This window comes from Haliaeetus leucocephalus, unplaced genomic scaffold, assembly GCF_000737465.1.
Source record: "Haliaeetus leucocephalus isolate CR32 unplaced genomic scaffold, Haliaeetus_leucocephalus-4.0 Scaffold517, whole genome shotgun sequence".
Lineage (NCBI taxonomy): Eukaryota > Metazoa > Chordata > Aves > Accipitriformes > Accipitridae > Haliaeetus > Haliaeetus leucocephalus.
This window is the reverse complement of record NW_010972953.1, coordinates 7,460,271-7,483,454: the sequence shown is the minus strand read 5'-3', so window position 1 is coordinate 7,483,454 and position 23,184 is coordinate 7,460,271. Positions and strand designations below refer to the sequence as shown.

General features: G+C 59.3%; 1 protein-coding gene across 1 annotated transcript in view; it reads left to right on the top strand.

The window, feature by feature from the left end:
- FOXO6 (forkhead box O6) overlaps positions 1-8,418 on the top strand; it is a 37,386-nt gene extending 28,968 nt beyond the window's left edge. The window contains exon 4 of the mRNA XM_010576379.1: positions 7,006-8,418. Within this exon, the coding sequence (XP_010574681.1) occupies positions 7,006-8,418 (1,413 nt within the window). The remainder of the gene's footprint in view (positions 1-7,005) is intronic.
- The last annotated feature ends 14,766 nt before the right edge of the window (positions 8,419-23,184 follow it).

Genomic DNA, 23,184 nt, shown 5'->3' with positions numbered 1-23,184 from the left:
CCCTGGGGACCCATCCAGCCGCCACAGCACCTGTATTTGTCCTGAAACCTGGCCTGAAGCCCAGGCAGCCACAGCCAGGCTCTTTCTGGATTTGGGGGTTTGGGATGGGGCTGGCGAGTCCTGGCAGTGGGTCAGGTCACAGTGGTGGTTTCCACCTGGACCTTCTCCTTCAGGAGAGGTTGGTCTTGGGCATGCCATCACCCAGCCCCAGGGAACGGCAGAGGGATGTGGGCAAGGGGCTGGGCCAGCATCTGCCCCATGGCGTGGGTTCCCAGCTCCACACCTGCACCCCAGAGCATGGGGTTTGCCTGGAGCCATCCTTCGCCCCACAGCATCATGGATCTGTGGGGCAGGGCAAGGCTGGACCCCCCCTGCCTGATCCCTGCCAGGCTCTGCCCCTGCTCTGCCCCCAGGGGTGGCACGGAGAGGGGCCGTGGGGGGGCTGCGCAGGGAGGGGGCTGCAGCATGGGGTCCCCCATAAGCCCCAGCTGTCCCTCTCCCCCCGCCCCAGCGCACGCCTAGGGGGAGATGCCGGCTGGGCTTCGAGCTGGCCGCGATGCGTGAGGAGGCGGGAGATGCTCTGGCCCGGCCATGCTGAACAGCCTTCAGGCTCCTTGCGTGTCAGCCACCTGCGACGGAGGGCCTGGGATGGACACGGCCCGTCACGCCTCTAATGGGCATTTGGTTCAATTAGCAGCACGTCAGACCGGCTCTGCTCAGGCGACGCGCTGACCCGAATACGCTCGCCTCCGCTCGGCAGCCGCCGGCGAGACCCCCGCGGCGGGGAGGCGGGCGCCCTCCCTCTGCCCCCGCCGTGCCCTTTCCGGGGGCACCGGGCAGGCTCCGCGGTCCCCCCTGCCCAGCTCCAGCAGCGATGCCCCAGGGAAGGACGTGCTGGTGGGGGGGCGCAGCCCTGGGTCCCTGAGGGGGACGTCTGACAGGACCGGGGCACCCGCTGGGGTGCAGCGAGTGGGCTGCGGATGCCCGAGACAGTGCGAGGGGCTGGCGGGGGGCTTACGGGGCATTGCAGGGAGGCTGGCTGTAGGATGCTACAGGGCACTGCAGAGAGCTGACGGAGCGGTGCGGTAGGTTTGCTGTAAGATGCTATAGGGTGCTGCAGAGATACGGCCGTGCGACACTGTGGGGTGTTGCAGAGAGCTGGTTTTGGGGCCCTGCGTGGGGCCGTGCAGGGGGCTGGCTGTGGGGCAGCTGCATGGCTCCAGGGCACTGCAGAGGGCTGCCTGGGGTGGGAAAGGGCAGTGCAGGGGGGTGGCAGGGGGTGCTATGGGGCAGTAACGCTCCAGCGTGCTATGGGGCAGTGCAGAGCACAGGCTGCAGTTTTGGAGCAGAGGAGATCCCGTGCACATGGCAGCTGCTCAAAACTGCTTCGCCAAGCCCTGTACCAGGGGCTGCTCCTTCCCGGCAAGCCAGCGTGTGCCGCCCCAGCTCTGGGGGCAGCGGGGAGATGGGGAAATCACCACAGCAAAGAGGTTGGCAGGGATTCACAGCCCTCCTGAGCTTGGCATGCAGCTGGTGCCAAGCTGTGTCCTGTCCTTGGGGAGCCCAGTGCAAAGCCCGAGGAACCTCGTCACACGTTAGGCTGGATTTACAGCCACCCGGCTGCCTTTGCCCCGGCTTTCTCCTCCGTGCCGCTTCTCTTCGCCTGGTGCCTGTGCTGGGTTCACCCGCCAGTGCACAGAGGGCTGCCGTGGGGTGGGCTGATGCGCCTGCACCCATTGGAGGTGATGGGGGTCTTATCTCACTCCCTGCCTCAGGCACAGCACAGGGGTCCGGCTGCTGTCAGCATGGGGCGTCCGTCCCGGTTGCGAGCATCTGGGGCGCTTGGCATCCCTCTGGCGCGTGGGGCGTGCTGCCACGGCGTGCCAGCTGCCATCTGCTCGCCAGGCAGGCGTGGGCCCTGCTCAGGATGCGGCGCTTCGATGCCAGGGCTGGTGGGCTGTGCACAGCCACCAGCTGCTTTGGGCAGGACCGTGACACCAATGGCAGGGAGTAGGGCTGGCCATCCCCAAGGGCTGGTGCCAGGAGGTCACGTTGATGGCCATCGTGCACTTAGCTGCTTGTGTCCATGGGCAGTGCCGTTTCTTGGGTGAATACGATGTCTTTGGGGGTGTCACTGGTGACTGTCCCATGCCACCACCACCGCTGCACAGCATCCCCTGGGATTAGGCACCATCGGGGCTGTTGGAAGCCTCTGCCCCTGGAATATTTCCTCCAGTGCTGGCAATTTTTATGTGCAAGAAGTAAATAAGGATCAGTTAACCCCCAGAGCAATCCTCGTGCTGCCAGAGAGCAGCCGGCAGAGCGCTCGTTAGTGGCCCTGTCGCTACTTCCTCCTGTTAACCAGCGTGCGAATCTCCGCCAGGTAACGGGCTCATTAGCTGGATGGACCAGCAGCCTGGACAGATGTACAGACCCTGGCTGTGGGGCTGGGGCTTTCTGGGAGCGTGCAGGGTCTCCACGAGCACGACAGGGCTGTGCTGCTATTGGGAGGGGTAGGATGCGCAGTGAGGAGGCAGGGTGTGGGATTTGGGGGTTTTGTGGTTTTGCTCAGAAAAAACCCAGGTGCCATGGGGACAGCAGGGAAGGGTGGCAGCCCAGGGACAATGATGGGGACAGCAGACAGGCACAGGGGATGTGGCACGGACAGGGGCAGGTCAGCAGGGCCCCCTCATTTGCTCTCCCCAGCTCTGGCCCGGACCAGGGCTTGTGCAATCCTGCTCTCGCTTGAATTGCACTTGTTTCCCCCATCCCGTGCTCTCCCCAGGGCACACAAGAGAATGCCCAGCCCTCCCTTGCGCCCCGAGACCCATGAGCACCCCAAGGCTGGAGGAGTGACCCCTGGAACCTGCTGCTAGGGTGCTGCTGGCAGCAAGGATCGGCAAGGTGCTCGGGATCCCGCAAAGACCACCTTTGTGCCTGGCACCGATGCCCATCTCAGGGGTCCAGCAGCACCCCGCCGCCGCCGTGCCGGGAACAGCCTCGCCAGACGGCGTCTGTCCGGTCACAGGACACGGGAAACGCTCCCGGCCCAGCAGCAGCAGCAGCATCCCTGCCAGATGCAAATTGATAGTCAAGTCACTCATCCAAACAATGGGGTCCGGCTAATCCTTTTACAATGGGACTAATTGCTAATCAGACCGATTTCACACTGGCTGTTCCCCTGACAATGAGGCTCCGTGGAGAAGGGCTCCTGGGGGGGTGAGAAGGCTCCATGGGTACCCACAGCTCCCACCAGCCCCCCCATCCCCGTGCCAGGCCCTGCAGCAGGGCCAGCCCCCCAGCAGACAGGCACCGGGATGGCACCGGGGTCTTACAAGCTGGCAAAGCCTCCAGCAGCTGGTGGCCAGGGCTTGGCATGGGCTCCAGCCTCACCCTCCCTTGGTGTCAAGCAGGGATTGGGTCCACCTGCAACACCTGGCAGCCCTGGTGCCACCTCCAGCCCTTGCTTCCACTACCCCGAGCATCCCCTGCCCCTCTGCAGAGCTATGGGGGCAAGGGCTGGTGCTTGATATGGCGGGTGTCCTCCCCTGGTGGGAGCCCTGGCATGGACTGAATGTGCGCTGGGGACCAATGCTTCTTGCCTTGCGCCGTTTGGGTGCTCTGGGGCTGCAGGGCTGCATGGAGCCAGGATGCCGGGAGGGTTTCTCTGCTTTGGTGAGGACCCTGAGCCGTTGGAGTGGGGTGGGCAAGGAGAGGGTGCCATGGAGACAGATGGGAATGAGAAGGGAGATACAGCAAGGGTGCAGGGCATGGCCAGGCATGCAAAGGTGCAGGTTGCTGTGGGAAGTGGTACAGGACTTTGGGTCGCGGGGCAGAGAGGGGCAGAGCAGTGTTGGAGGCATCGTGGGGACCCTGGGACTGGCACCAGCCTTCGCCTGCTTCCCTTGCACCCTGCCAAAATCTGCCAGACCCAGGTGCATGCCTCTGCCAAGGCAGTTGCTGTCAGGGAGGTTTTGCCAGCCCTGATGTCCCCTGCACATCACCGCACTGCCAGGGGCTGCCCAGGAGCTGAGCCCCACATTTCGGGCCATGCGATCATGCGCTGCTCCCTGCCAGCCTGGGCCTGGGTGCTGTGGGACGCCGGCTGCTCGTGGGGCTGCCCGGGGGCTGCCGGGGCTGTGGCAGGTGAAGCAGGTCCCTGCTTGCGTGGTGTTAATAAGCTCCTGGCCCGCCCCCGTGCAGCCCACTGCCCTGCGCCGTGCACCCCGAGCTGTGGCCAGCCAAGCACATCGGGGTGCTAATGAGGAGAGAGCTGGGCTTGCTGCACCTTGCACTTAATTGCTGCTGTCTTTTGGCTCTTAATGAAGCTTCGCTGCAGAAGAGGCAGCAGCCTCCCCTCCCCTCCTCTCCTTCAGGCAGCCTGACCCCTTCAGCTTCCCCCCACCAGCCCTGTTCGCTGCCCGACACCAGCCTGGCCCTAGGTCCATGGGTGGTGCTGGGTGCTCTGCCCTGGAGCTGTGAAGGGAGGGAGTAGCAGAGGAGGAGGTTAGCGCTGTGCTGAATGTCACCCCCGTCCAGCTGTGATGTTCCCAAACCCCATCCCCTCTCTCCGTGCTCCACAGGGCAGCTCAGTCCCAGCCGTGGAGGGCTGCAGCATCTCCTTCCTCCCAGGCTGAGCAGACCTGAGGAGTGCTGTCAGCGAGGGAGCAGGGCTATATAGGGGGTCCCCAATCCTGCAAGGGCCCAGCAGAAGCTGGGCATCACCCCAGCAAGCCCTGCTTGGGCATGCCCAGCTCCCGCCTCACGTCTGTGTGGGTGCAAGGCAGCACCATGGGGCTGAGCTGGCTGGTGGCTCTGGCTCTGTAAATGCGGTGACAGCCACGTGCTCTGCTTCCATCCCCTGCCACTTGCACCATGGCTTGGTCGCGTGGATGGGTCATCCTGTGGCTCAAGGGAGAGGTGTTGGGGGGGTTCAGGGAGAGCTCTCCCTGCCAGACAGGCTGGCCCAGGGCTTGGCTTGCTCCACCTGAAGGTGATGACCATCTGCATGGGCAGCCACCGCTGTGGAGGGCAGCACATGTCCCAACCTGTTCCTTGAGCTGTGCCAGCCACAGCCTGCCCCCTCCCCAGCTATGCGCGGGGCTGTGCAGTAAGGGGTTAATGGCTAGCCCATACCTGCAGTTGCATTTTAAAGATGTGAAATTAAAGCCCGTAATTTATTCTCCCCACACACGAAGGAGCAATTAGTTCTAAACACGGCTTAATCAGTCAGCGCGAGATTGATTTCTGTAGACTTGGATTTGGTGGCTGCTGGCGAGGAGCCAGCCTGGGAGCAATCTCCAAATAAATGAAGTGCAGAGAAGTAAGCCATTACATAATATGATAGATGAGGCTGGAGCTCACTCGCCTTTTCATTAGTATTCCACTGTACACCAGCAACGGCACCAAACTTTCTCCCCGGCACCTTGGTTTCTTCCCCCCTTCCCTGTCCCTCTGCCCCCCCTTGAGGCTCGGCAGGGGCAGGAGGAGCTGCCTGCCTCCCTTCAGCAGCCCCTGCTGAGCCCTGAGCCTGCAGGCAGTGCTGGAGCAAGGGTCTCTACACCATGGACTCATGCTCTTCCCTGGGCTCTGCATCTTGCCTTTCCCCTCTGGACCCTGGGGAAACCGAGGCGCAGGGAGCTGGAGTGGCAGCTCATGAGCTGCAGATCAGCAGCAAAAGGCACATGTCCTCACCCCCTCTTCCACTGGCCGGAGTTTTGAAGGCATCTCGCCAGGGTCACCCCAGCCTGTCACCCTACGGGGCAGTAGCAGCTGGGGATGCTTGTGCTGGGACGTGGCCCCTGGTGCAAGCTCCCTGCCTTCTCCTGCCTTCTGCAAGGGCATCCCTGCTCCGGCCAGTGAGCTGCTCAGAGCCACAGCAGCAGGCAAGAGCCAAGAGGAGTGGAGCACTGCTCTCAGTAGGAAACCCCTTTGAGATGCTGGATGTGGATACAGGGAGCCAGAAGTGTCTGGGGAGAAAGCAGTCCCCAACCAGCCCTTGTCTGGGCAATGGGGGTTGTAGCTGGGTTTGCAAACCCCCCTGTGCTGTGGTACCCGAGCCTCTCGGGCAGGGTGCGTGCCTTCTGTCCCTGCCACCAGACCCAGCCTGCAGACACACAGAGAACCAGACCTTCCCTCTCTGCCTGGGCCCTCAGCGCTGCTCGCAGGGGGTGACAGGCATTTTGGGGACAAGATCTCGCATACATGGTGCTGACACATTGCTTCGGGCTGTGGTGGTGCTGATGCACACTGCTCGAGGCATGCTTCTCCCTCCCCGGTGATGAGGGAGGAGGGGAGCACATCGCAAAACGATGCAGGGCAGGGAAGGGGTTTGGAGCCAGCTCCAGAGGGTTGGTGCCTGGCAGTGTGTGGACAAAGGTGGTCCCTCCGCCTGTGGAGCTGGTGGGGTGCCTGGCGGTGGGGAGAGTGGGCTGGGACCTCTGCAGAGGTGCATGTGGACAAGGCTGTGCTGGGAGCATCCCAGTGGGCTCTACTTGGAGCATGGGTGGTGCCAGGGCTGGGGGGGACGGAGAAGACCTGGACCTCTGCACGGACATGGTACAGGGCCTGACTCTACCCCTGCTTTCGTTGCCTCCTCACCTTGTCCCTCCCCAGGCTGCTGCTAGGAAAGAAGAGTCCGCTGAGACCTGGTCCTGCCTGGTGCTGTGTTGGTGCAGGTCCCCAGGGGCACATGCTGAAGACCCCCGCCACACTCCCTGCCATGACAGTAATTGCAGTAATGATAGATAGCTGTTAGATGCAGCAAAGGGCCATGACCCGTGGGCTCCCAGAGGTGAAAAGCCTGGCAGTGCTGTGGGAGAGACCCTCCAGCTGAGCCGTCTGAGCCCTGACACCTCTGGCTCAGGCAGCCGTGGTGTCCCAGGGGATGGAGTCCAGGTCCCACACGATGCCCCGTGTACCCCCCCAGCCCCGCGGGCATTCCCTTCCTGCCTGGGGTGCTGGAGCCGCTGCTGACCATCCCCTCTGTCCTTGCTGTCTCCACAGAACTCCATCCGGCACAACCTCTCCCTGCACACCCGCTTCATCCGCGTGCAGAATGAGGGCACCGGCAAGAGCTCCTGGTGGATGCTGAACCCCGAGGGCGGCAAGACGGGCAAGACGCCCCGCCGTCGGGCAGTCTCGATGGACAACAATAGCAAGTTCCTGCGGATCAAGGGGAAGGCCAGCAAGAAGAAGCAGCTGCAGGTGACGCAGGAGCGCGGGGAGGACAGCCCTTCCTCCCAGCAAGCCAAGTGGTCGGAGAGCCCCGCATCCCACGCCAGCGACGAGTACGATGCCTGGGCGGACTTCAGGACGCGGGCCAACTCCACGGCCAGCACGCTGAGCGGGCGCCTCTCACCCATCATGTCCAACCATGAGCCGGATGAGCTGGAGGAGGATGACGGTACCCCCTCCTCTCCGCTGATGTACCCCAGCCCCTCCAGCACCATGTCTCCTTCCCTCAACGCCCGCTGCTCCGTGGAGCTGCCCCGGCTGACCGACCTGACTGGCACCATCAGCCTGAACGAGAGCCTCGGGGAGAGCATGCTGGAGGACCTGCAGGATGGCTACACCATGAGCCCTTCGCAGCAGCTCCCCCCAGCCGCCCTGCGGCAGCGGAGCTCCAGTTTCACCTTCAACTCCAAGTGCTCCACCATGGGGGCTGCCACCAACACCTACTGCGGGACTATCTACAGCCAGCCGGCCATGAGCCTCATGCGCCGCCTGCCCATGCAGACCATCCAGGAGAACAAGCAAGCCACCTTCTCGCCCGTCAGCTCCTACAGGAACGCCTCGCTGCAGGACCTGCTCTCCTCCATCTCCTACGCGCACAAGGAGAGCATGGTCCCGGGGGACCTGCCCCTGCCGCAGGCCAGCCCCATGGTGCCGGCCCGTGGCCACAGACACAACCCGCTGCTGTGCGGGAGCGGGGAGCAGGGTTTGTCCTCCTACCCGTCCCACTCGGGGTCTCTCATGAAGAGCAACGCTTTGTACCACCCGTCACCAGCCGGTCACCACCCTGCGGTCAACACCAGTGCCTTAGCTAATCCTGTCAGCCTTATGAGCTTGCCCAGTGACACGTGCAGCATGACAGCCATGCCGCACCACGGGCATCTGCATTCCTACGCTAATAACCAAGGGGCACACATGAGCTTGCTGGATTCGCTGCAGGGCCCCTACCCGGGGGCTGTCCACCCCCCCGTGTTGGGTCAAGACAGGTTTCCAGCAGACCTGGACCTGGACATGTTCAATGGGAGCCTGGAGTGTGATGTGGAGTCAATCATCCTGAATGACTTTATGGACAGCGATGAGATGGACTTCAACTTCGACTCGGCTCTCCCGCCACAGAACGGGCTCAACGTGCCCGTGCTGCCCGGGGGTCCGCAGCCCACGAACCAGAGCTGGGTGCCCGGGTGATGCCTGCCCCGGGGTGGGGGGCTCGCCACTGAGAAGCCACGAGGGGAACATTGAGACTAACTTTTTTTTTTCCTTTCTCTTCTGCCTTTATTTGTTAAGATGGGCTAGAGCCATTGGTCTGAGCTTGAGGTCGAACACAAAACACAAACCGTAGGGTCAAATACTGAGACGGGGTAGGGCCCTCAGCCCCCAGCCCACACGTGTGCCCAATCTGCTGGGTCCTGTGGAGGACACAGGGCAGGCGGGCGGGAGAGGCAGCCGGAGCCAGGGGGGTCCAGGGGAGGGGAAGCAGGAAGGGAAAGCCTTTCCAGACGGTCCCAGTGCCCTGGTGCGATGGTGCCGGTTTGATTTGTCCTTGGGCTGGGTGACAGAGTGGTGACGGCTGGTGGCGTGGGAACCCCCTGTGTGGGCATCCCTCTCTGGAAAGGGACCCTTTTCTCTGAGCCACCTTGGGAAATGAGTCCTCTGAGTAGAAGTGTCAAGAGTGGGGACCCTGCCCCAGGGCAAATGGGGGGCTTGTCGCTCCTAAATCCTGGTGGAGATCTGAGCTCTGCCAAGCCCACACGCCCAAGCCACCTCCACTGCGGGTCTCCTTACGTGGCTCCAGTCAGGTTTTCTTACCAAGCAGTGAGAAGAGGGGGTTGATGATGGAGGGAAGGGTATGCAATCTGCAGCCCTGGGGACAGCACCTCGGCAGCCCACGCACCCACCGGTGGCTGGGGGTGCCACGGTCACTCCTGCCCACAGGAAAGCTGCAGTACCCTGCCCAGAGCAGGCGTGGGCACGCTCCTGTGCATGGTTCACAGCGCTGCATGGGGTGGTCTTGCTGGGAGTGACGTGCTGCTGGCCTGGGTCCCCCGTGCCAGAGGCTCAGGGGGAGCTCAAAGGGGCGGGGGGGGGGGGGGCGTATTTATTCTATTTCATGCACTCTTTTCCTATTGAGTTTTTGCATCAGAACGAAGAAAGGGTCGAGCTTAGGGAGAGGAGGAGAGAGGCTGTGGGCAATGCTGACAGCTGCCCATCACACGTCTCATCTTGGCTTGGCCACGGCTTTGGGTGTTGGATGATGGGGTGGAAGCTGGGGGGCTGTGACATGGGTCATCCTCACAAAGGGGGTGTGTGCATGTGAGGATGGGAGGGATGCTATGGCCAGGCCTCCAGAGGCAGCACGGGGTCCACCCTGCCCCAAACCTGGGTGACCCACGCTGCTTTGCCCGCATGCAGAGCTCAGGGAGGTGCCACAGGGCTCACAGCTGGGGCTGTGGGGCTCCTGAGGGGGTCATTACTGGTTACAGGAGTGACTCTAGCCAGCAGCCAGCATGTCTGTCCCGGAGGGCTCGCTGCCCATGCCTGGGATGCCAGGAGAGCTGGTCCAGGGGGCTGTCAGCAAGAGGGGTCAGCCCTGGTGCACCTATCTGCCAAGGGCCGGTGCTCCATGGGGATGGGGACCACGATTCACACGTGGTCCTGCTATGTGTCAGGAGCCCAAACTGGCCCCACTGCTCTGTGGGGCAGGAGTGGGCCAGGGTCCCACTGCCATCCTGCACAGCTGGGGCGAGGGCTCCCCGCTGCAGGGCAGCTCAGCCCTTGGTGCAACGCGTTTTTTGGAGTGGGGCAGCCAGGCAGGCTGATGGGCAGCTGGAGCGGCTGGTCCAGAGGAGATGTTGGGACTGGGAGGAGAGGCAGTGGGAGGTGCTGCTCTGTCCCATGGGGCTCTCTGCACAGCCCGTCTTCCTCCTGGGTACCACAGGCTTTCTCTAAACCCCCTAGCCCTGGGTTGCAGCAAGGGTCAGTCCACTGAACCAGCATGTTTTCCCAGTCCAGCTCTTCCCTTCTCGCTCCAGCACCACCTCCTCTACCACGGTGCAGGTGCTGGGTCCCACTGAGCCATAGGGGAAGCGCGGCTGCTCAGAGCCGGGGCAGGGTGGGACCCAGGGGTGGGCACCTCCTGCTCCGCTCCTGACCCACGTCTCTGTGGCAAAGCGTGACAGAGGAGCCCCATGTGCCACTGTTCACCTTCACCCTGGGCACACGGCGGGCATAGTCTCTAAAGACATTCTTACAAGTTAATTAATTATGTTTACATTATTTGATCATGTACAGAATTTAATATATTCTATTATATATAATCTTTCTTGAATGCTTTTTTAAAAAGGATTATTCTTTGTTCAGGATCATTACCACATTTGTTTTATGCACCACCTTTCGTTTCAGGCATATTTAAAATAATTGGAAACCAATTGCAAATGGCTATTTAATACCCAGCACCCCAGCTCTGCACTTCGGGTGTCAAGTACTGCTAGCGAGGAGAGGCAGGGAGGGCAGCTGGAGCTGCCATGGTAGCTCTCCATGGCTGAGCATGGGAGAGAGGGAAGGGGTCCTGGCTCTTCGAGGCATCCGATCTCCAGGCACACATCCAGCAGCACACCAGCACGCCGAGCAGCGCGGCCAGCTGGGGCTCACCCCGGCAGTCGGGCATTTGCAGATGGGATGCTCAGGCACAGGGACCCTCCCAAAACCCCTTCGGTGTCACAGATACGGGCCAACCATCGTCACGGAGGGGAAACCGCACCAGCAGAAGGAGAAAAGACCCCTCGACTTGTCCCGGTCCTGCCCCGCTCCCCCGCCCCTGCTCGCCTCCCCCTGCCCCTCTGCGTGGTGCCCCCGGGCATCCACCCCTGGGGCACGTCCCATTGCGAAGCTGTCTTTGTGGTTCGTGACCGTGGGGTTGTCGTGTGTGCGGTGGAGTCGTGTTGGTAAGCGTCGTGTGTACAGTCGTCGTGCGGTGCGAGGGACGGCGGGCAGTGGGAGGCAGGCACAGAGACCCCCCCTAAAGTGACTGCGACCCCGGGGAAGAGGGGTGGCTGGAGGGGGAGCTGAAACGGGCTGGCCCCGCCGCGGCCGAGGGGAGCAGAGCCAAGGGACCTGGGGATGCCAGGACCACGGTGCCCGGGTGGGGTGGTGGTGATGGGACAGGGGTTTTGGGGCTGTGCTTCGTGCCCGTGGGGCAGGCAGGTCCTGGGGGGTGGCCGGCACGTCTGTGACCCCTGCGGCTCCCACCGCCCCGCTGCCGGCACTGCTGCGAGTGCAGAGAGGGGGACACCACGGCTTTATTTCACTGTCCGGCAGTGGCCGAGGCTCCAGGTTCCCTCCCTGGAAACAACTCCCCGAGCACAGGCCACCTCACATCCCACCTCGCTTGGCTTCAGCCTCCCCGCTCCATCACTCCGCCTCCCTCCCGGCCCCCCCCTGCCCCACAGGACAGCCTTTGGGGACAAGGAGCATCCTGTGCTCCCAGCCCCACTCCCGCCCAGCCCCAGCCCTGCCCGGAGCGAGGAGCCGGCGTCAAGGGGACGCCGAAGGGGCCCCACTGGTGTGCTTCATACGGCGGTTTTCGGTCCGTCCTTTCCCTCATATTTATAACTGTACAGACTGGGGGGGAGGGTCTCTGACAGGCGTCATCTCTCACCACGCATCTATCGTAGGCAATGGTAACTTTCTTGATCGTGCTATTAGAGTTTGTGTATGTGGCAATGTAAAGAACTGTGTATAGTGCATTGTACAGCATATTTTCATGAATAAAATCGTTTTAAATATTACAAGGCGGGGCTGCTGCCTTCAATGCTTATGTGTGTCTGGGCTGAGACAGGAGGGACAGTGCTGGACCAGTGAAGCTGGGGGGACTTGGAAGAGCCACCAAGGAGAAGATGTGATGTTTGGGGAAACTGAGCTTGCACCCAGCATGGGGATGGTTGGGCTGTGCAGGTGTCTGTGCAGTCCTACCTGGACACAGACCTCAGGACATTGTCCTGGGCAGTCTATAAACACACCTATTTGCTGACTTTTACCAATATTTTCTGAGACTGACGGCCTGCCTCAGTGTCACCACTACCCGGGGCAGTGGTAGGTGACGGTGTCGAGCTCGTGGAGGTGCTCATGCCCTGCACCCACTGCCCCAAGCCCCTTCACTCCCCGACAAGGCTCCCTGGGTGCAGCCCCCAGTCACGGGCCTGGAAGTCCCCTTTTTCAGCAGCTGTTGGAGCTCTTTGGACTGAAACTTCCCCTTCTTGCAGGTCAATTTATTTTCTGCCCTGGAAAAAAATTGCCGAAGTGACTGGAGGGTGTGGCTCCCATTTTGGGCGATGATTTACGGTCATGGGGCAGAGTGGGTTGGGAAAACACCTCTGTGGTTCAGGGCTCAGGTTCAGGGGTGGTTCTCTGCTCTAAGACCCCTCAGTCAGCCTTGTAAAGGGGACTTGGCCACCCAAGGGGCTCCCCAGTGTTCATCAAAGCACACTGGAGAAGCTGAAACCCCTCAGAGGTGCTCTCAAGCACAGAAAGCTGAGTATTGCCCTGCTGCCAGGCACTGAAGGGGCTGAAACCCCCACACCCACCCCAGTGGTGCAGCCAGCCAATCTCTCTGCCTCATCCTGCCTCTCCTCGCCAAGATTTTTGGATGGCTTCTCTTAGGGCTCTGCAGGGAAGGCAGAACTCATCCCAGGCCACTTGAGGAGGACATGAATTCAACTTCTCCCTCAATAAACAGCTAAAATGAAGGTGGGGAAACTGAGGCAGCCTCCAAAACTTTTTTCAAAATAATCCCTGCCATCTCCACACCCGCATGGTGCCTGAGGGAAGAGGCTGCTGGTAGCAGTTCACAGGCATCTGTGCACACTATGTACAGCGTTGGAATGATATGCCTCCATCATATTGCACTTGTGGCCAAGCACCCCAGTGTCACCAGTTCAGCCACCTCCACTTGCTGGCATTGCAGGTGGAGCATCTTTCTGCTCTTGTGGATCCAGCATTGTCCCGACATCACTGCCATGTAACAAAGTGCAGGCATGGGGAGTCCTGGTGAGGAGGCTTGAGACAGCCAGTTCTTGTCCACTGATGGTCCTCTGGTAGCTTGGAGAAAAAGTCATTAGCGTGGCAGGGCGGTCATGTCTTGGAAGTGCTCCCGAAGGCCTGGCACATCCCCGTAAGCTGGTCCCTATAGGTCAGTCCAGGACAAAAGGATGAAGGGGAGGAGGGATTTCAACTACTAAAGACTTTCCTAGCAGAGAATCCAATTAGTGCAGAATTTAATTGCCATGGCTCAACAGAAGAGGGGCTTTCAGCCCCTGACCCAGCAGCGAGCCCGGCTGGGTGCGGGAGGGCACTGTTGTTTGCACCATGCTGTCATGGCACAGCGGGACCTGGCACGGCTGTGCTGCGGGGTGTGCCGTGCGCCAGGAGCTCCTTCAGAACCAACACACTCACAACGGGTGAGGAGTGTGGGGGTCTGTCTCTGTGGGGCTGAAGGAGCGCTGCTGCAGGGGGACCCCTCTGCCTGGCTGGAGGGAAGCAGAGGGGTCCCTCTTTGGTGGTTGAGCACCCTGGGACAGGAGGGTGTCTGGGATGGGATGTGGCATTTGTGTCCTGAGTGGGCAAGAGGTAGGAGAAGCCTGAATGTGCCATGGACAAGCTGCAAGAACCCAACGGGATGTCACCCCAGTTGTCACATGGGGCTCAAAGGCCAGGGGCAGAGGAGCACAACCAGGGAGTTATCTGGGGGAGGACACTGGGATCTAGGTATTTCTCGTGGGTTTCAATGGGGATTGGTGCTGGACATGAAGCCACTCACACCTTGCTGTAAGGAAATCTGCAACATAATACAGGATTCCCGCTGGCAGCATCTGCAGAGGTTACAGGACTAGCAAAGCTGCAGTGATCACAGCAAGCCATTGGGTGCGGGTCTCATCTCTGGAGTGGGTTTAGCTCAGCATTTCGTAGGAACAAGGGGCAGAACTGAGGCCAGCGCAATCAGGGCTGGAGCAAAAGAGACACCAGGAGGGCTTTGGGGGCTTGAATACCATTGCGTGAGCTACCACTGCGAGGCAGCGGCTGCAAACGGGGCCTGGAGGAACAGGGTCCCCCTTAGGACACAGCACAGAGATGGACACATCATACAGGTTCCCACAGAACGGGGCCAGGGAGCAAACGGGGCCATGCAGCCTCTCACTCCTCTGTGTCGTCTGTGCTGTGCAGGCTCCTGTATCACCAGAGGCATGAAGCCAGGATGTGCTTTTACCAAAAGAAGGTCCTTCACTCTTTGCTGTGTCCTCCAGGCTCTCTGCCCAGATTTTACACCATCCAGCACAAGACATGAGCACTGGAGAAGCAACTCCAGAGAGCACCAACAGAGGAAACATAACTTCTATTCCTGTTATCCCTTTCCACTGGCATTACTAGCCCTTTCCATGGCAGTCTGGTGCCCAGCGCTCCCCACTCTGCAGATCACCCCCAATGTCCCCCTGACCCCACCAGTGACTTCCCAGCAGGACCTCCCTCCTCACAGTGAGTGCTGCTGGGACGCAGACAGCCCAGCACATCCTCCTCATTGCTGCTGGGACCGGCCAGGGACAAGAATTCCCTGCAGAGCCCTGCAATGGCAGCTTGTGCCTGCTGCTGTGCAGACAAGCCCGTGACTTCCTAAACATGGTCTTAAACCACCCCACATGGTAGTTTGGGTTTTCCTATTTTTGTGAGAAAACATCACACAGGTGATCCGTTGCTGTTCTCCGTGTCCTCAGCAAACCCCACTACCTCCCCAGAGAAACCTGTAATCCTGGTTTTAAAGAAAAAAGAAAAAAACCAGGAAGAAAGACGTCAAGTTGGTTTGACAGGATCTATTTTCCATAAATCCCTGTTGATTGGCATTAATTATATCACCCTTTCTGATTCTTTATTCATTGCATTCCATATCAGCCGTTCCATTATTTTGCCTGGGATCAATGTCAGTCTGACAGACTTGTAATTACCTACGTCGTCCTGTTTCCCCTTTTAAAATATTAGGCCAACCTCCACTTTTCTCCTGGGGCCCCGGAAATTTTCACGTGCTCTGCACCATACCAAAACTCAATGGCAGTGGTCCAGGACATGCTTCAGCCAAGTCCCCTGGCTGATGGTTTTCCTCCCTGGAGGTCTGCAAACCCCCAATGCCAGGCATCTCCTGTCAGCTCCTGAGCAGAGCCCGTTTTTTGCTCTCCATGGTCGTCCTCCTTCCAGACGCTCAGCAGAGCTGCCTGCTGACAGCTTCTGCCTGCTCTGCACGCACTGACCTTCTCCCAGTGCCATCTTCTAATGCCACCACTGTCACCAGGAGCCCGGCAGGCTCAGCCTTTGCACAGATCTCAGTGCACTGACAGCCCTTATGCAAGCATGACTTGCAGCCTGTTGTGAGGGTGGGATTTGATGTTGTGCCAAGAGGTCGGACAGGATGGGTCAGTGGCCGTTCTGGTCTGAAACATGGTGGGAACGCAGCCTGGCTCGCTTCCCACCTAACTTCATTCCTGCTCCGGTGATGCCCTCACCCCCTCTGCAGCAGCACCCTTCCCAAGGAGCAGGCTACTCTCCTGCAGTCATTTCAGCCCAGACTTCACCTCTCCCAGCTTCCCTTGACCCTGTGCTCAGACCTGCTCTTGTCTTCAACTCCATCTGCTCCCTGTGCTCTCAGACTCCCAGGTCTGCCCAGAGCTGGCCTCCACCTCCAGCTCTCTGTGCCCTGGCAGCTCTCACGTCCTTCTGCTCTTCCCTGCAGTCCTCCCTTCTGCCACTTTCTCAGCCTCATTGCACCAGATGGGAAGATGAGCTTCACAACATCAGGGTAAAGAACTGGATCTCACCAGTACCTCATTCATGGTACATGGATACCTTGGATGCGACCAGCCCATCATGCAGTTTTAGGAAGCCAAGGTGTTGGTGATGCCCTGGCGTCCTGGTCTGTGGATACACATGCCTTTCCAGACATGAGCTCAAAGCCACCCTGCAAACGGACAAGCCATCAACCAGACAGACTCCCCAGTGTGACTCTCAGGCTATGGATGATTTCCATTTGATTGTAAAGATGGACTGCTCTGCACATGTCCCACCCTCTGTCCTGCTCTGGGGATTGGGAGGAAATGATGGAGTAGGACCATGCGGCAGCTGTGTGGTCCTGAGCCAGGAACGGCTGCATGCAAGGTGCTGGCAGTGCCCCGCTCCGGCAGCCGTTGCAACAGAGATACTGCACTTGCAGTGCTGGTGACTACTGCTGTCACCTCTCCTCATGTCCCAGTCTGCAAGGATCCACTATGGAGGTCCTCAGCTAGGACGGACATCAGCTGGAGGTGAAGGGGATACCAGAAGGCAGTGAGCTGGGGAGAGACCTGGGCTCCAGTTCAGCTCAGGTCTCAAAGAAGAAAGCTCTGGGGATGCAGAACAAGGCTGAGAGATCAAGAACTAATCCGCCAGCTGATTTGTCCAGTTCACACGGGACTGCCCTGACTGGCCAAGGAACCCTTCAAGAAGTTGCACAAAGCCCATGATCCATGAGAGCCTTTCCTTCCCATCCCACCTGTCAAAGTGAGCTGGATGAAGTCAGCAGGGCTGAGGAAGGTGGCTGGCTTGGCCCATGCCGGTGCAGCCTGGAAGACATTGATTAGTATCACTGGGAAGGGGATGCTCTTTAGAGAGTGTTTCCCAAGACCTGTCCTCCAAAGGATGCCCAAAACATCACAGCAAGGAGGCCTTCCAAAAGAGCAGGAGATACGTGTAGAGCCCTGAGTATCCATGAAGAGCTGAGGGGAGGGATGCGGTAAGGCAGGCGGTGTTGCGGGGGAGCAGGATGAAGAACAGACCAGGTAGGGGCAGAAGGGGTTTGGTAGAGTCCCTGGTGACCTCCTCTGGAGAGAAATGTTCTGACATGGGGAGCTCTGGGATGTGAGGAGCCAGAGGGACCAGGGCAGCCCAGGCAAGGAGGTCTTGGTTCCCATTGACCCCAAAGCCTTGATTCTGCCCACAAAAAGGCCTTCACTGGTGCTGCACTAGATGATCTAGCTGAAGGGCAGGGAAAGCCATGCACTCACCATCTTCATGCCCAGCTGCAAGCCACCATTGCCCTGTCCCATTCCCGCAGGCAGCGGCACAAGGCACTAAAGAGGATTTTGGAGCTGAGGAAGGCTGAGACCATTCAAGCAAAGCATCATAAGGGATCTGCATGCTCGTGGGAGGTGGGGAGTGGGGGCAGCCCCGTGGGGAGCAGCGCCTGGCTGAAATGTGCTGCTGCTGAGCAGGAGGAGGGACGGACTCATCCAGCCAGCCCTGGAGCAAAGCTGAGCCACCCCAGGCACTGCCTTCTCACCCCCCAGAGCATGCAGGAGAAGGAAAGAGAGATCAGTATCCCCACTGAGAACCAGGGAATGGAGAGAGGTGGAAATCCAGCATCTCTCCTGCTGTCCCCACTCTCCTGCCCCTCGCCAGCTCTGCTCTGCCCTCTGCCTTTGCCTGCCTGGAAGGCAGGGACGTCCCTGCAGGGCAAAAGGGCACATCTGCAGCTGCACAGAGATTTGTCGTCATTTACAGGCTTTGGCCGGGAGAGCGGGAGGGTCTCCAGCAGCTGGGGCTGTGCCTCTGACCCTTCCCACCCCATCCTGCCTCGACAGAGCCGAGGCTGGTTTCATCTCGCTGGCGTTGGCTGCAGGCTTGTCCTGAGAGGGTACTCTGACATATTTTACTATTATATGAGATAACTGGCACTTGAGAGGCTTAATTGAAGAGCTGCAAAAGTGTGCTGCTTTCTACTCCTTTGAAGACAGCAGTCCCTGCGTGGCCATGAATGCTCCCTCCGCTGCACCAGCGGCCTCCCCATTGCCCCCGTGTTTCGTTAACTTGGCGCCTCAGAGCTCCTGGATGAGCTGGTGGAATCCAGCCCACAGGCACATCGCTGCTTTATCCGTGGAGCTGAAGGTCCTGGGGAGGGGACAGGGGCTCCCGCGGGCGCTGGTGGGACAGGAGCCAAGCCGGGGTGCAGCATCCCCCTCCCTGCGATCCCACGGGCAGATGTATCCACAGACGCCCTTGGAACATGCAGGAGAGGATGAGGACAGAAGGCTATAGACAAATAAGGAGGAAAGCCTTCAGGAGCATGTGTCTGTCATAAGATATTCCCTTGCAGAAATCTTGGAAACCTTAGAAAGAGTTTTTGCTCAATGTTATTAATTAAGGCAAAAGAATCCCCATATGGAAAGAGAAACAGTCAAGTTATATTTTTGCTAAATACGCGGCACCATATGGTAACATACAGAAAATTGGCCACATAGGCAGCCTAGAATATATGTTACCATATGTTCATATGTACTTTATAATTTCTTTGTTTTTGAAAGAGGGCATTGTCTTATGGGGCAAAAATGAGCAGCCCACCCCAGGGAGAAGGAGAAACATCACAAGCTGCTTTTGCTGAATTAAGCCCAAGGAAGCAACCCAACCACCTGGCCTGGGGGCTGCCTGCACAGGCAGGACAGATAAGACAGCACGAGGGCAGTGTGAGCTTCTTCCCTGCTCCACATCCTCCACCATTCCTCTTCAGCATGGGCTGCACTGCTAATAACCTGCGTGTGCAGGCTGGGGAGACCCGGAGGAGGAGGAGCGAAGAGCCTCCCTTTTGTGCTGTCCCCAGGAAACCTTAATTTCCCTGCAGCAAAAGCAGGAGAGAGAGGGAAGGATCTGCTGGGAAAGCGGTGGAGACCTTGGAATATGCAAAGAGCCTCCATCCACAGCCCGTGAGCACAGCACAGGACCCCTTGTGTGTGCGCGAGGAGCAGGGGTGCTGCTGGAGCGTGCAAGGCGTGTCGCAGGAGCACGGATTGTGCAAACGCGTGTTTGCCTGGGGAGGTGGCTGTGGGAGGAGGGGTGTACATTTTGCATGGGGTGTGGGTGAGCGTGCACCCATGCGTACACACCCCGGACGCCTTTGCATTAGCTGTGTGGCTCTCACAGGCCCCCGAGGGGGTTTTGCTGAGCAGCCAGGTCAGGAGGCAGCTCAAAGTGAATGAAGCTCGAGCCGGAGCCTGCTGGCACCCAGGTGCTGGTGACTGCGTGTGCCACAGCTGCAGTGGTGTGCACAGGGGTGGCTTCGGGGCTGTGCCCATGTGTGCTGAGCTCTCGCTAAGCTTGTCCCCCAGACTAATTGGAGAGAGGATCTCTGAACAGTGTCTGCATGCACTTGTATGTGCAGGCAGGGAGCTGTCATTTACCCCGCGGGGAGGTTGTCACAGTGGGAGAGAGCCCATGGCATGGCATAATGTCCCCAGAGACCAGGTCCTCAGAGACCAGAGACTCCCCAGGAGTGCGAGGGTGCAGCAGCCCTCCGAGGGGACAGGCCAGCCGTGTCCCTGACGGCTGAGTGCTGGCACAGAGGTTTGCTGTGCAAAGGTGCCCCAGCGTTTGGCCCTGCTCAGTACAGCCCTAATCACTTCTGGCTTTTTTTCAGCTCCATTTTCTCCTCCATCTACCCTTAATCCTCCTCCAAGGACAGGCTGGAGCTTTGTCTTTCCAGGCTGCTGCAGCCAGTGTTGCACAGCGCTGACCTCCGGACCGCGAGCACAACCCCAGCCCCAGCAGCACCCGGGCGGCTTTGGAGAGCCCGCGCCCTGCAGATCCTCACGAAGCCATAATTTAATCCACAGCCCTGAGAGCAGGGTTTCAGGGCTTGTGGCCGGCTGATTAATAGTCAGTGAGTCTGCGGGCTCCTGGCCTTCCTGACTGCCCTGCGTTGCTGCCGCTGCAGAGGTTTTAATGCAGGGCTGCAGAGAGCACTGCTTGGCTGGGACTGTGGAGAGCAGTGTGGGCGATGCTGTCTGAGCGGTGGCAATGCCTCCCTGTTCCCAAATCCATCAGCACCCTGGGCTGGACCCTCAAAAATCGTGCCTGGGAGGGGAACTGTGGGGCCACAACCAGGTGGGCAAGACACCTTTGCTCCTGTTACCACTGGATGTTTGCTCCCAGGTCTGCTTGTAACTCTGGCCCACAACCCATGGCTCAGCTCTCTGCTACAAATACAGCCTGCAGCTGCTAACCACTTGCTGTAAATACAAAGCCTCTCTCCATGTTGAACACCGGCCCCTCTTGCTGGAGGTTGCTTGGCAGTTCTTGTGCCACCTGCCCTGCCCTGTGCATGGAAAGGACTCAACTGCAAATATGTCCCTTGGTCCCAGGAAAGTGAAGACTGCAGTGAAACTGTGTCCCCCAACGGGGAATAAGGAGGGCTGCTCCTTTCTGAGTGTGAGCTGAGGGGGTGACACCCGGGGTCCCCATCCCATCCAGCATCCTGGGGGCTGTACCTGCTCCCCACTGTGTTGCTTTCCTCCAGCTGTGGGGCAGGAGCAATGCCGGAGAGTCCCTCTGTCCAGGAGCACGTCATGAGCTCTGTGCTCTCTGGCACCTGGTGCTGCAGCTCAGGAGACGATCAGGAGATGTGGGAGGCCTGGAGGCTGTCTGCCCAGCCCAGAAGTGCTTCATGGGTTATGACAGGCTTGGCTTGTGCAGGGGAGAGTGCTGGTTGTTGGCTGAGACCCTAGACCTTGTCTGCAAACACTCTCCTGCAGAAGATCCATGAGGTGTCTGGGGTGGATGTAGAATCCCAACCTCCTTGCATGAGGCAGGGCGAGTATGGGAAGGGACTCCTACCCCTGCACCCACGGGGGAAGTGTTTTTAAGGGGACGAGCTTTTCCTCACTGGCTTCTCACAAGCAGGAGGGTGGGCTGTGCCTGGAGGAGTGGGGCTGCCGCCGGCAGAGCCCGGCACCCGTGGCTGGGACGGGGTGCAGGGCACCGTGCACCGGGAGTCTGACCCCGTGATGCTCGGACCACGTGTGCCCTGCCAGACAGCCTCCAAACCTGCAGCCATGCCTTGATGCGGTCCCCCTGGGTGGCCAGAGCAGGACATCTCCAGCCGAACCGCGGAGGTGGGAAGGACCCTTTGCAAGGGGGCCGGCTGGGCGTCCACCTCCCCAGAGAGGAGAGAGCCACCGAGGCAGGGAAAAGCAGGGTGCAGAAGTAGCCGGGGCTGAGCCCAGGCCCCGTGCCCCCGCCGAACCCTCATCTCAGACCGCAGGCGGGAGGAGGCAGGCCTCCCCCTGCCTTCACGCCTGCCTCGAAGGCCAGCAGGACCTCCCTCTCTGCCGGGGCAGCCTCTCCCCGGCACGCAGCGCAGCTGCAAGCCCTTTGTGCCGAGGTCTGGGTGGCTACCACCGCCCAGCCAGCCCTCCCCACCGCCCGCGGCGAGTCGGACTCCACACACGCAAAGGCAGGGCTTGCTTCCAGCCCCACTTCTAAGCCCCCCCTCGGCTTTGGAGGAGCTTCATTAAAAGGAAACACAAACCAGAAGCAGAAGGAAGCACTTTTAAGTTGCTGGCAGCTTTGCCTGTCTATGAGTTATGAGGTCTTGCTTTATTCATGGGGCAGAAAAAAATGCTTATCTCCTCAGAGTCCATTATGTTTCATTTGGAGCTCGGGTGCAATCGGTGCTTTGGCAGAAATATCCCCCTGCCCCGCTCACCCTCCCGAAACTTTATCTCCCTATTTCATTACTGGGAGTTGTGCTCGCCCCGGTTTATCAGCGGTGATGGAGTGGATTGCTGACTTCTCTGCTGTCCTAGCAAAAATGAGGATGGAGACATTCTGCTCCAGGTTCCTGCTATTTTCAGAGACCTTGGCTGCATGATTTATTCATAAAAAAGCCATTATTTATGCCAAAGAAAGAAGACAGAAAGGGTTAGCTTTTTAAGTGCTTATAATGCATTATATGGTACCTTAGCCTGCCAGACATCATTTATAATTGTAGAATCCCTTAACCTCCTTTTTCTCTTTTTCCTACCCTTCACATCAGTGCGGAGGGTGATAGCAAACTCGGTAATTAGCAGAAGTTGACAGATGTGGCAAGGAGAGGTAAGGTGAAATATCATCGAAGGAGACGTTTCTCCAGCACCTAAGTGAAGAAAGTCCCTCCCTCCTCCCAGCCTTGATCTCCCAGCACAGGCAGCGCAGGGAATTGCACGCCGCCACGAAGGCATTAGCTCGTGGGGTCTGACGCTGGTATCCGTCCAAGCCTCCAGCTCCCAGCCTCTGCCTTTTCTGATGGCCTGCAGCTATCCCAGCTGGTTCCCGTCTTGAAAAAGGTCCTGAGAAACCCCTCCCTGCTCTCACTGGAAGCCAGAAGCTTTGGGTGCTCCAGGTCCCCGCTGCTGCCACGAGCACCCCAGCTACTGGGGCTCCTGGGGGAGGTTGGCCCAGCCCTGGGACACCCTGGGAATTCCCTGTGTCACAGGCATCGTGAGGACCTGTCAGCTTGCTCACCCTCACTGCAGTCCGGGGAGGAGTTCAGGCCCCAAGCGCCCCTTCCTTAGCTCTTGCACAAGGAAAACAAATGTCAGGACTGCATCAGCCAAAAAAACCCAACCCTAAAACCTGTAAAATGTGATGGAGTTAAAGAGCACGGAGGCTGTGGGCTGAGGCTGGGCAGAGCTCCGGGCTGGTGCAGCAGCAGGAGCTCAGCCTTCTTCTGCTAACACCATAGCAGCTGCTGGGACCACAGTTTCTCACCAAGAGCTCTCAGGATTTTACTCCTGCAGCTGAGAGCACGTTGGACCCTGTTGCCTGAGCTTGGTTGGACGGGTGCCTTCCAGCCAAAGTGCTCCTTCTTCACTATTTCTGCCATCAGCTCTGGCCACGCAGGGAGAAACGCCGTCCTGAGCAGCATCAGCAGAACCTTCTGTTCCAGAGCTGAGTCGTCTCATGCAAAACAAGGCACTAAGGAGGATTTTAAACATCTCCATGTTTCCTGGGTCTGCTGGTCTCATGGAACCTGTGTCCCCACATCACTACTCATCAAGTCTGAAAGCAGTGGGAAAGGGGATTATATCCTGGGTCTTGGAGGAGTCCACAGCATTCCCAGTATAACACATTCTG